Consider the following 13,026-nt stretch of genomic DNA (forward strand, 5'->3'; position numbering starts at 1 on the left):
TGAGACGAGGCCTGGTGCCCTTGGAGCTTCCAGCAAGTCTAGAGCCTCCTCCATCTGCTCAGCACACAACACCAGTGAAGAAACACTGATAGCATTTCCACCAGCAGCCTGCTGTAATTAGAACAAGGCCTGAGCCCTGGTGGCGCTATAGAAAACAAGCGCAGATTACGAGGGGAGAGTAGTGTCAGCGTCAGGAACGTGGTGTGCACGGCAACCTCCCATCTCACACACACACACACACACACACACACACACACACACACACACACACACACACACACACCTCAGCATGTATGTGCATGTGTGTGCTTACATGTCCATGTGCATGTGTGGTTTGTTTCTCCCACTGTAAACGTCCCTGGGAGAGTTGAGCTGACGCTCATCTAGTGTTCATAGCTGCGACTGAGCAGGTGAGCATCAGTGTAGCCGCTGGTTACCTCCGTGTTGACTTCATTATGTCGTATACACATGTAACCAAACACCCTTCATGTTCTCACAGAACGATGTTTGCAGTGAGAGGCAGAAACCACGGCCCCTGCCAGTGCCAGCAAACCCGGCAGCGTGCGGACCCATTACTCACTCGTAAGGTTCCGGACTCACAAACCCAGATCTCACACCAGCGGGGCCTTGTGCATTGTTCAGAGAGGAAACCTATCCCCTAGCGTGACAGGCCCAGAATAGAGAGAGAGCTACAGCCTCTCCAGGGCAGGCCACCTCTGTGTGAAAGAGTGATACAAGTGGTTTGAACGGTCTCTCTGACAGCGTGCACAATGAGGAGATGGACGAGACGTGAACAAAGGCAGAAAGGTGATATGCAGGAGTGGGGGTGGGGGTGTGACCATGGCAGATACCTGAGAGCTACTCTGGAGTTCTGGCTCCACTGCGTTCATAGTTGCTGTCACCCCCGGCAACGGACCTGTTCCAGAACCCAAACACAGACACAACAGGTCTTATACCAGCCACGCATTCATATCAACACGCGCGCAGGCACACACACACGGTCTCTGGTCTCTATTCAGGTGTTCCAGCTCTGCCACTCGGTTATCACGCACTTCTTTGTAGATCTCTGAGGAGATTTGGTGGTATGAAGCTGCCTGAAAGCAACACCACCAGAAACTTCAACCCAGAACAGATCGAGCTAATGACCCTTTGGGCTAAAGTGTCTCTTCAATGACACCAAGCGGCTGTCACACAAAACCATATTACTGAGTGCCTGTCCACTTTCACTAGGCCTCCTCATGTAGCATTTGATCAGTTTAACACACTCCTTCCTGATATGTAGAAGGAGGTCATAAAAAGGAAGGGCTGGAGACAATGTCTGGACTCACTTGCCACCTGCGGTAGTGCTTGTTCGACAGCAGGGGGTGCTGGTTCCTCCTCGGCACATGTCAACGCCAGACTATTCCCCTGAAGCCTGTAAAAAAAAAAACAAAAAAAAACAAAACAACCTGACTAGACTGAAGAGAACGTCTGTTTGTCCCCATGGCCCTTTTGCGTGGCAAAGATGAAGGTGACAATAATATAACGCCTCACTTTCCAAGAGAGAATGACAAGACTGAGCAAACACAGTAACTCAGTTTTCTTCACAATATCTGTAGAGACAGTGCGTCTCTGTTCATAAGAGGTGTTGGGACGCAGGTCAGATGCCTGCAGGTCTTATCAGCCATCTAAATGCTGGGAATGGAGTTTCCATTGAGAATGAAAAGACAGGAACACGTGGGAGCACTGAGGAGGTGATAGGTCTTCAGAAATTGCTGGGTGACATTCTCCTCAGCCCTGCAGCCCAGTTGCTGCATCCCCTCGCTGACATGCTCCTGGATTATGAATCTGTCTAGGAAACAATGTCTCAGACGTCTGGAAGACTGAAGAAGACTCAGGATGTCATGAGTTGTTATCAATGAGACATTGAAAGGAGGGTTAGCGTTAGCGCTGTGTTCTACAATTTAACTCTATATAACTGCTATACAACACTATACTATGCTATATAACACTGAGTTCAGTCTTGTAGAGAGCTTGATCACCTGACCAATTCTGATTTGTTGGTCCTCTGATGGACATGCCGACACAGACAGAATTAATTTCTAGTGGAAGTTGTGTCTTTGATGCTACCTGTTGAAGTTTCTACCTTGTAAGGTTCCACCAGCAGTACTTTGGCAGTGAGCTGTGTTCCTTATCAAGGCTAACTGTCTGCTTTCCCTTTAGCTGTTTGTCTTTCCTCTCAACAGTCCTGAGGTCTGAGGGTGGCTGGGCTAACAGGAAGTCGAGTCTAACAGGAAGTCGAGTCCCAATCAACAGTTGTGCCGGAGATACCCCATGAGCCAAAGCACGAACCCTGACTGCCATGAGGCCTTTGTGCAGATCCTTATTTTTCCTTATCATGGCTTTCCTTCTCATCACAGCCCACACTGTCTCCCAATTACTTCAGAATAACAGGAACTACTGCTCACATGCACACAACTATAAACTTTAACAAGTCCCCAAACTCAGCCACGGAAAACTGATCCATTGTCCAAGACAAAAAAGTCTCCACAACAACCTAAGATGACTTTCAGTTTCAGTATCCCAGCTGTAGCAGAGGTACTGGTAAGTGAGGTCACTTCAGTTTATTGAGAATAATAATCTGTCATTATTAAATAAGTACCCTTGTTCCAGTGGAATGGAACTGATGCCATGGGCGGGAAGGTTAGGATATGGGTCAGCAGAGCTCAGGTGCGCTGTGACTCTAACAACCTACACTATGGCTTACACAGTCTGGCCACCATTCTGCCACTCTTGCTGTTGCTGAGCCCTTGGCAATGGCCTGGCAGCTCTGCTGTATTTCCTCCAGCATTTCCATCTGCATGGTAGCCGGAATCCCAGGTCTCTTGCTGTTCATGAGAAAGATGTCCACCCTCAGTAGATCACACTTTGTTGCCAGGACCTTTTGCTGCTGGGAAGACTTTAGCCTTAGTCACCCCAATGTTTATGAGAGACAATAATAGTTTACAAACTTCATCTTCTTCTTAAGCTTTTTTATTTGAGCAAGCTGTCCATCAGTGACTGGTAGTTGATGCACAATCTGATTGACATGAATTCTTACCCCATTCTGCCCCATCAGTTTTTTGTCTGAGATTTTTGGATTGGGGCCCTTGAAACAGCACCAGCCATCATTACATTTTTACGAGGGACATATACAGTTTTGTAGGAGAAGCACAAAAGCCTTAGTGTGAATTGTAATATTAGTGGAAGTACATCATAGAGGACTCTTGAACTTAAAAGACAAATCAATGGCTTCTGATCGAAACAGTTCATTTTACATTTACATTTTATGGCATTTAGCTGATGCTTTTATCCAAAGCAACTTACAATTATGACTGAGTTCAACTTAAGCAATTGAGGATTAAGGGTCTTGCTCAATCTTCTGATTATGAGTTAAGTACCTTAACCACTGAGTTAGCACTGCCTCAGTCCACAAAGTCCAACCCTGTGAGGAAAGTTGGCAATTGTTCACAGTCCCAAGTCACTGCAGGCACCACCGTCTCAACCTGCACCATCCTCTGTTCCATATCTGCCATTGCACTGTGATATACAGGCTACTGGTGGCTACTGGTGGGACTTCTGCTGAGGGTTGGAGCTGAGACAGTACTCCATGGATCTGCAGACACTCTTGTCTCTGTGGGCAGTTCTGTGCAAGACCAGTAGAGGGTGATCGTTCAAATGCTTGTTCCTGAAGACATCCAATCATTGTTCCCCAGGTACAATCATTATCAGCTGTTCGACTTCTCTGAATGGATCAATCACTTCAGCAATGTTACGGAAGAAACATGCCTATAAATCACTTGACATCGGAAAGACCATTGCGTGCTGGCATTTCCGGGATGGCTTTTCTCTTGTTTGGGTCAGGCTGTCCTGTCCGGCTCAGGAATTGCACTTGCGCAAACTGACATTTATCATTCAGTGTCAGATCTCATTGCTGATGCCCCTGTTACACTTTATGAAGTCAGACATTGTGTTCCTCGTGTGTCACTCCAAATGCCAGGATATCAGCATTCCTAGCAAACAGGTCTTGACATTCCAGTTTCATCCACTGCTGGGAGAATGGGTCTCTGTACATATTTTAATTTAAATGTGTTACGTCTACACAAATGCATAGTTTGTCATTTGGCTTTGGTACAACAACCATCCTCAAGACCCACTCTGTGGTCTCTTCCATGGGTGCAATGATGCCTAATTCTTCCTTTCTGTTCAGTTCCAAGCTTAATTTTGCATTCTACTTCTCTTTACTCCACTAAAGAATTTGGGAAGTTTGGCTCCACTAGAACTACTGCCTTCATTAGGCTAAGTAAACATAGCTCTCTTATAGCTGGTAGCCCAAGCAATGGAGAGACCAACCCAGGTACCCCAAACACAGGGTGCGTTACTGTCCTGTCCACGTGATCTGTGCTGAAGGGGCAGTTCAAAGTAACACTAAAGACCCTGCCACTGCTCAACACAGATGGCCTCTCAGAGTACAGGAGTGACTGCAGTCTGTTTGCTGTTCACAGTAACAGTCTTCTGCCACTCCAAGTCATTTCTCCCAAACACAATGTCTCTATTCTATCAGTTGCCTCGTTTTTACGTATTTCAGTCATTCTCTTTGCAGTCTTACAGACACAAAGTGCTCTTTCATGATTGGGATTTCCTGTCACATGATGGGATTCACTCCCAGCACTCAGTGCATCCATGTTTGTTTGTTTGTTTGTTTTGCATCTGTGAAGGTCTGTCATGTAACTTCCTGCTATCTTTGCACTGATCGCTTTGCAGAGAGTCAGTTCTGAATCTAGCTGTAACTTCTCTGACTACACATGATCCCTTATACCTACAGCCACATGTTGGCGGTGCTCCGCTGGTTTGTGATCTGCAGTTATAAACCCCTTCAGTCTCTAGGCTCGTGACACTGTTTGTTAAATTCATAGATGATGTTACGTTTGCACACGAAAGGCTTGAACTTTGATGTCATTCTGTCATCTGCTGACAATAATAATGTGTTCAATATCACATCAGTTTTATCATCCACTAGGACATTAGGACATTTACCTGATACGCATCACGTCTCTCCTACAACGTGGAATCTCTTGAACTACCAGATCGAACTGGGCCAACTGCCAAAATGATTCAAATTTAAACTGACTGGTGGACTGAAAGAAAAGGAATCCATCAGGGTTCCTCTAAAAACTATTTCCCTTGGTGTTTGCTGTCTGTTCTAATTCACAGTAGCCATGCCAGCCACACTAACACTACACAGCACTGAAAAACCTCTTACCTACCTAAACGCAGGGAAAACACCGTTTGATATTGGTAACTGCTGTGGACAAAGAAGATGGATCCAAGATTTCTGACACCATCTTATGTTCATATTTGTACTCCATATAAGATCAAGGATTCTCTTCAACACATTCACGCAAGAGAACACACCCAACTTCACCAGTGCATGCACTGACATTCAAATATCATACCACTACAGGCCTAACACGAGTGTTCTCACTTTTATTGGTCAACAGAAACAAACAAGACTTATTAAAGTGATCAGTAACATACTGTGTGTGTGTAGTGTGTGTGTCTATGTATGAGAGAGAGAGAGGGAGGAATGCAGGCACTAGGAGATGCACTAGGTAAACCCGTTAATAAATGTGTAAATAACCCTGTAAAAAAGCCACGTGTGTGTGAATCTTCACTGTACTGTTCTCTCTGCTTTAAGTTTCAACACTCCTGTACATCTCAGCCCCTGCCTCAGACGTTACTGAGCATGGAGAGGGTCGCCAAATAACCACTGTAGCTGCCAGGGGCATTGCCAGATCACAAAAGAGGAATTGTGGGTGGAGTTGTAGTGTTACAGATAGTGTTGTGGATGGAGTAGCGGGTGGGGTTGCGGGTGGAGTTGTGGGAGGTATACTGGGTGGTGTTGTGGGTAGGATTCCAGGCTTGGGGAGTCTAGGCCCATGCACCTTATCTCCCGCTCACCCTATCAGCAGGGTCGGTGGCAGGCAGCCTGGGGTCAGGGTCACAGTACAGGAAGCATGCTGGGACAAGCTTGAGCCATAATGGCACCTCCATCAGCACTTGTGCTGCTCAGCTGCGTAGGAGCAGGTCTGGAACGCACTGCCACAAACCAGCGCTTGTCTGCAGCTGCTCCGAGTTACGGGTGGACACGTCTTTACCTCGCAGTCCAGGAAGATAGTGCTGGACTCCTGTGTGTATCAGCGTTTAGTACTGCAGGGTAGCTATGGAGTGTGATGGCAGCTCTTCACAGTACACACAGACACACAGACAGATGGCTCCAGGAGTCAGAGGTAGGGGCTGGTTTGGGTGAGCAGGACAGTTGGTCTGTGGGTAAATATTTACCTTGCACACCTCGAGCAGATGTTGAGGGTGACTTTGGCCTGGGGTTCAGAGGAGTAAGAGCTACGACCTTGGCTGAACTTACTGCCAGACGGCACCAGGCCAGTGACCCCTTCCATGCGCAGATCATCCAGATCCTCTGAGGAGTGCACACAGACAGACAGACACCAAGATGGGTCACAATCCATCCAAATCCACAATCCAAAGACTGCTTTGGCAGAGTCTAAAGGTCATGACATACAATCACAGGAGACAGAAAATGAAACATAAGTCAGTTATGCAAAAGAAAGGAAACACTGACTTGCTGACAGTTTTACTAGCTGTCTGATAATGTTTATGAGATGCAGTGCACAGTTATGACTGATGCTGAATCAGTTAAATCAACCAGACAAGTTCTACTCACAGAGAAATTAACCAGAAGGTCCATAATCGTTAGCGGCCTGTTGGAGAATACTGTGAATAAGAGAGCTCGAGAGTCTGTGTGTGTGTGTGTGTGTGTGTGTGTGTGTGTGTGTGTGTGTGTGTGTGTGTAGTGAGCGTGCGCGCATGTGGTGTGTGCATGTGTGGTATATACACGTGTGTGTGTGTGTGTTTCGCGATGCAGTGTGAAGAGGAAGGGATGAGACAAGTCAGCATACATCTTGACCTTACACATCATCTAACACACACACACACACACACACACACACACACACACACACACACACACACACACACGCCTTCTCTCCACCTCCAATCAGCAGTGAGTTGATGATTAGACCAACATGATTATGGAGATGTCGGCACAGTCAGGAAGAGTTAACATGGGAGAAGAGACAACACGCTGCCCACAGCACACACCTGGAGATCACACGGGGAACGCAGAAACAAACAAAGTGCACCAACACAGGACAATGGCAGACCCCTGCCTAGAAAAGCATGACAGTTCAGCATAACTCACTCATCACTCACCCATCACTCCGGTCATCGGTCATCACTCACTGGTCATCTGTCGCTTTTATGTCAAATCAAATCCTTTAACAGCTGAATAACAAAGGGACAGGTTCTGACCAGAGCAGACTGCAGCACAGCCACAGGAAATGCTCAAAAAAACATCTCCTCCAGATCCTCCAAAATGCCTTTCCAAAGCTAGGCTAACACAAAAGGAATACCAAAAAGCCTGTAAAAACAAACAAACACCCCTTTGTCCTAACTCAGGACTTCAAGACTTCAGGACTCAGTGCTCTGCACAACTCCTCATCTCTCTGCTGATGTTACGCCATGACAGAAGCTCTAACCTCACCACATAACCTCTCACACCAGCACTCTGCACTCTGAGGCGAACGCTGTGGAGTTATCCAGCACTTTGGCCAACAAAGGCAGCAACGGAAGGAAACGGTTACATAAGAGCTGTTTTTGTTTACATGTATTTGACTTCAGGAGGTGGTTTTAGCCAGATGTTACACACGCGTGAGAAGCAGGAACGGAGCAGCTCAGGAAGTGAAGAGAATTTACGTGCTCAGACTTCACTTGAGCTAAACAGAGATGCCTTTAAGTACTGAGCATGTATACATACAGTTAAATCTTATCTTCATATCATACTCATATTCAATATGCGTGAAACGATCAGGCAAACACGGGCAAAAGAGTGTAGGCAGCGTCCTGTGTGATCAGTCATCAGCGAACAAACCAAGAACAAACCCAGAACCAGAGCATGACCCTGTCATCAGGTCCAGGTGCAGCTTGCTCAGCTAACTCTCTGCAGGCCTGTATAAATTTGTGATGCGTGTGCATGTGTTTAGCGTGAGTCGGTCATGGCTGTGGGGTCACTGGCTGCACTCCATCTGATGGGGTAGAGGTGGAAACTATTCCAGAGATGTTGTCCTAACACAACGCCTGGAGTGGTGAGAAGGATTCCAGTCTATAATCACTCACACTGGCCCCAAAACCAGAGCCAGCCAAGGGCGTCTGACTGCAGGCCATGGAAAACTTTCCATGCTGCTTAACGAATGTGGGGCAGTGAGACAGACCTGTACGCTGCGCTGTGGTCAACGTCAGAGCGAGAAACATCAGCACCTGCCACAGGACGGACACGCCTCCCAGCTCCCAACACACCCTGCTGCGGGGCAAACTGGATATGTGCTGGATGTCTCCGCTCTCGACTGTACGTCCTACGTGGGGGTGAACGCTGGCCTCCATTACTTTGACCAAATGTCATGCACGTTTTTGATGGCATGAACATAGTAAATGATCAAAACACCCAGAGCACCCACAGATGCTCAAAGCACACAATCTAGACCTAAAAGGCTGGGGGTTTTTTTGTTTTTTTTTGAGGGACCATTTCTGCACACTGCAGACAACCTCACTGCAACACTGCTGCACAAAAGTGATAATACGTGATAATAATTAGCAAAGTCAGACTGTGTGGACCTGGGTGGCAGTGTGCCGGGCCAGAAGATGAGACAGCACTGTACACAGAATACACTGTGCCCAGTACAGCACGGCACCCACAGGGGTCGCATGCACTCTCTGCTTACTCTCTGCTTACACTCTGCAAGTGTCTTCTATTAGGGGAAGGCGAGGGCTTACATGCTGTGGTGAGCAACCATCACACACTCATTCACCACCCTGATAGAAACTGGGAGGAAAAATTTGGTTTTGTTTGTAATAAAATCAGCACTGGGCCTGGTGCCGTAATTACAGCTCATATTTGAGCCTCTCTGTCCAATGGTTCTCTGTCCAACAGCTCAATCCTGTAGAATGTGGGTGGAAAAGCACAACTGGAATCAAACGCAAGCAACCATGAAGGAAGGACTAAAGACTGAGAATGAGACATCAGACTGCGGGGACGTCTCAAGTCCGAGAGTGAGACGACCCAGCAGTCTGTAGTAGTTCATGGCATATACAGCAAGACCACAGCAAACAAGCTCTGCTGTAGCTCCAGCTGGTCTGTAAACACATGGGTTTGACTGGTAGGGAGAACACACACCGTCACACGGATAAACACACGAAGGTCCCTCAGGAATACAGCGTTTATACTCCTTCAGCAGATACACTGCTCTCCAAAAACTTTGTATACCTTTTAATTTTTAACTTTGTTTTAGTGGGAAATGTAATTTGCTAGAACAAAATCAGATTATGATCACTCACAATACCACCCCCTGGTGGAGTTTTCAGTGTCAGCTAAGACACTAGGGAGGTTTCAGTGAGTTTATAGTACTGAAGAAAGAGTGAAATATGATTATGGCCAAGTAAGAAATCTCTGACATCATCTCTCCAGGTAAAACTCTCTAAGACTCTGACATCGTCATCAATAGTACAGTAATTGTACTATTATGGTCAGAGATCTTCATTCTGTTATCAGTGTAAGTTTGTGTTCTGTAACAGCACATTTCATGAAGAGAATTGTGTTACATTTTTGAAAAGAAACTACGTTGTAGTAAATGTTTATCCTCGTCAGTCAGTTGATGTGTGAAGAATGTTCTCTATGTTTCAGCTAAAAACACACATTAATAGAGCCTAACCCTAAAATACCTTGACCCTGACCCTAACCCTTATACCTGGACCCTGACCCTAATATACTCTGACCCTTATATACCCTGATCCTAATACAGCTTGCCACTGGTATCAAGCTCTGACCTGATTCTGAGCCTCTGTGATATCTGCAGAGTCTACCCTATAAAGAGAGATCCAGTTAAGGTGATTGCACATGTGCGTGCACGCGCATGCACACACACACACACACACACACACACACACACACACACACACACACACACACACACACACGAAACTCTGATGGTTCATATTCCCTGTCAGTTTACTATCAGAACAAACGTTCGTAACATCTGTCCAGAAGGATCACAGTTCCTCAAGGCAGAGAGGCCCATTAAAGTCAGGCCCCAGGCTACATGTTAAGAGCGTGTGTGTTTGTGCATATTATAATCCAAAGAGGTTTAGATGTACTAACAAAAGACTAATAAAGGCAGTGAAGAAAGTAGACAGACACTCATGCTGCTGTGTGCAGCATAGACTTTCTACTTTTCTCATACGCCAGGAAGCAAAGCTCCAACCAGACCTGGAAAAGTGTGGCTGCTGATAGAATATGAAACTCCTTCACCCGCTATCCACCAACCCCAAACCCCACTAATCCCCCAAATAACCCCAAACCCCGTTTGGGAACAGACTTGATCATTTTCATGTCCCAAATCCAGGCATTTATCAGGGCTCATTTTATTTCTGCATACTTGCATTTATCAAGTCAATCATTCAAAAAGCTGCCACACTCCCGTCTCATGGAGCAATCACTTCCAGAGCAGAGGAACAGAAATCTGTCAGACCGGTCAATCCTGTTCTCAGGATTACTCAAATGCACGAGCTCAGCTCTCGGTAACCCACACACGCCGTCCCTCACATGCCGTCCCTCACACGCCGTCCCTCACACGCCGTCCCACACACGCCGTCCCACACACGCCGTCCCACACACGCCGTCCCACACACGCCGTCCCACACAAAGGTGGACTGAGAAGAGAGGAAAGTAAAATAAAGGTTAAGGAATATTCACACTTCATTCATGTATCACTACCTCTGGAACTGGAACTGCCAGTCTGCGGTCCAGAAGGCTGACTTCATCTCAGCATTACCATCCCTCCACTTCCTACACTTCCTGGCTCTGACAGAAACATGGATCACCCCTGAGAACTCGGCGACTCCGGCTGCCCTGTCCTCTGCCTTTTCATTTACCCATTCTCTGAGGCGTCTCGGCAGGGGTGGTGGCACAGGTTTACTAATGTCTTCTGAGTGGCGTTTCACTCCACTTTCCTTCTCTACACTTTCCATCTCCTCTTTTGAATTTCATGCCATTACAGTGTCTTTCCCCACCAAACTTCTTATCATTGTCATCTACCGCCCTCCAGGTTCCCTAGATCACTTCATTGATGAGCTCAACATCCTTCTGAGTCAATTCCCCATTGAAGGAAATTCACTCATTCTCCTTGGAGACTTCAACCTTCCATCAGACAGGCTGCATTCCTCCTGCATTCTTCTGCTGTTGACAGAATTCGACCTTACCCTCAACCACTCTCCTCTGACTCACAAAGCGGGCAATGTTCTGGACCTGATCTTCACCCGTACCACCACAACATCGGACATCGCAGTCACCCTCCTCCATCTCTCGGACCATCACTGTCTATCCTTCTCTCTCTCCCTTCCTTCTCTTTCCATCCAGTCCTCTCCAACATGTTCCTCCTTCTTCTGTCGCAATCTCCACTCCATAACTCCCTCTTCTTTTACTTCTACTATTTGGTCCACCCTTCCTCACCCTGACTCTCCATCTTCTCTCTCTTTGGATACAGTTACAAATACTTTCATTTCTTTCATTTCTACACTCTCAGTCCTCCCCACCTGCTCCCTGGCTAACAGAAACACTTCACTGCCACAGGAGAGAACTAAGGACTGCAGAGAGGTGGTGAAGGAAATCCCGCGTAGATTCAGACCTTAGTTCATACAAGTCTCTCCTTTCCAAGTTCTCAGTGGAAGTAACATCTGCAAAGTCATCCTACTACAGAGAGAAATTCGAATCATCATCATCTGATCCATGCAAGCTCTTCACTATTTTTTCTTCTCTCCTTAATCCTCCCCCTCCTTCCTCATCTCTTACTCCGGAGGATTTCATCACCTTCTTTGAGGAGGTTGCAGCAATCCTCCAGTCCTTTTCCTTTGTTCTCACCCCTCCAACCAACATTCCCCAACATCCAACTCTGACTTCTTTTTCTCCTCTCTCCTCAGATGCAATTCTTCAACTCCTGAGTTCCAGCAATCCGACTACATGTCCGCTGGATCCAATTCCTTCTGCTCTGTTCCAGACAATCGCAAGAGATCTGTTTCCTTTCATCTCTGTCATCAACAACAACTCCTTATCTTCTGGATACGTGCCTACTGCATTCAAAACCGCCAGGGTGGTACCAATCCTCAAGAAGGCCACACTTGACAGCTCCAGCGTTACCAACTACAGACCGGTATCACTTTATAATCAATTGTCTTTTTCTCACCAGAACCAGCTGCATGATCCCAATCAGTCTGGCTACAAACCGGCACATTCTACAGAAACAGCCCTCATAGCGGTGACTGAGAATCTTCATGCCGCTAAAGCTGCCAAACAGTCATCTGTTTTGATTCTTCTAGACCTTTTAGCAGCTTTTGACACAGTGAACCACAACATTCTTCTCTCTGTTCTCTCCAGGCTTTTCTCCTACCACTGCTATGCTGATGACACTCTATTTCTTTCTTTTCCACCCTCTGACACGCAGGTCTCCAGACGTATCTTGGCATGATTGACTGACATTGCGTCATGGATGACAGCCCACCACTTGAAGCTCAACCCCAGTAAAACTGAGCTTCTGTTCATCCCAGGTACTCCCAACCCTTACCATGACCTCACTGTTTCCTTTGAGAACTCCCTGGTATCACCATCCGAAGCTGCCCGTAGCCTGGGCGTAACTTTGGACAACCAGTTGTCATTCTCAACTCATGTTTCTAATCTAACCCGGTCTTGCAGATTCTTCCTTTGTAACATACGAAGTATTCGACCCTTTCTTTCGCAGGAAGCTACCCAGGTGCTTGTGCAGTCTCTTGTGATCTCAAAGCTAGACTACTGCAACTCGCTACTTGCTGGTTTCCTCCAAGAGCCAT

At 46.7% G+C, this 13,026-nt stretch overlaps 1 protein-coding gene across 1 annotated transcript in view; it reads right to left on the bottom strand.

Annotated features, from left to right (window-relative positions):
* c5h8orf34 (chromosome 5 C8orf34 homolog) overlaps positions 1-13,026 on the bottom strand; it is a 62,204-nt gene that overhangs the window by 9,463 nt on the left and 39,715 nt on the right. The window contains exons 8-10 of the mRNA XM_035526417.1: positions 6,361-6,496; positions 1,329-1,414; positions 852-916 (exon numbers count right to left, since the gene is read on the bottom strand). Coding sequence (XP_035382310.1) covers positions 852-916; positions 1,329-1,414; positions 6,361-6,496 — 287 coding nt within the window. The remainder of the gene's footprint in view (positions 1-851; positions 917-1,328; positions 1,415-6,360; positions 6,497-13,026) is intronic.

This window comes from Electrophorus electricus, chromosome 5 (assembly GCF_013358815.1).
Source record: "Electrophorus electricus isolate fEleEle1 chromosome 5, fEleEle1.pri, whole genome shotgun sequence".
Lineage (NCBI taxonomy): Eukaryota > Metazoa > Chordata > Actinopteri > Gymnotiformes > Gymnotidae > Electrophorus > Electrophorus electricus.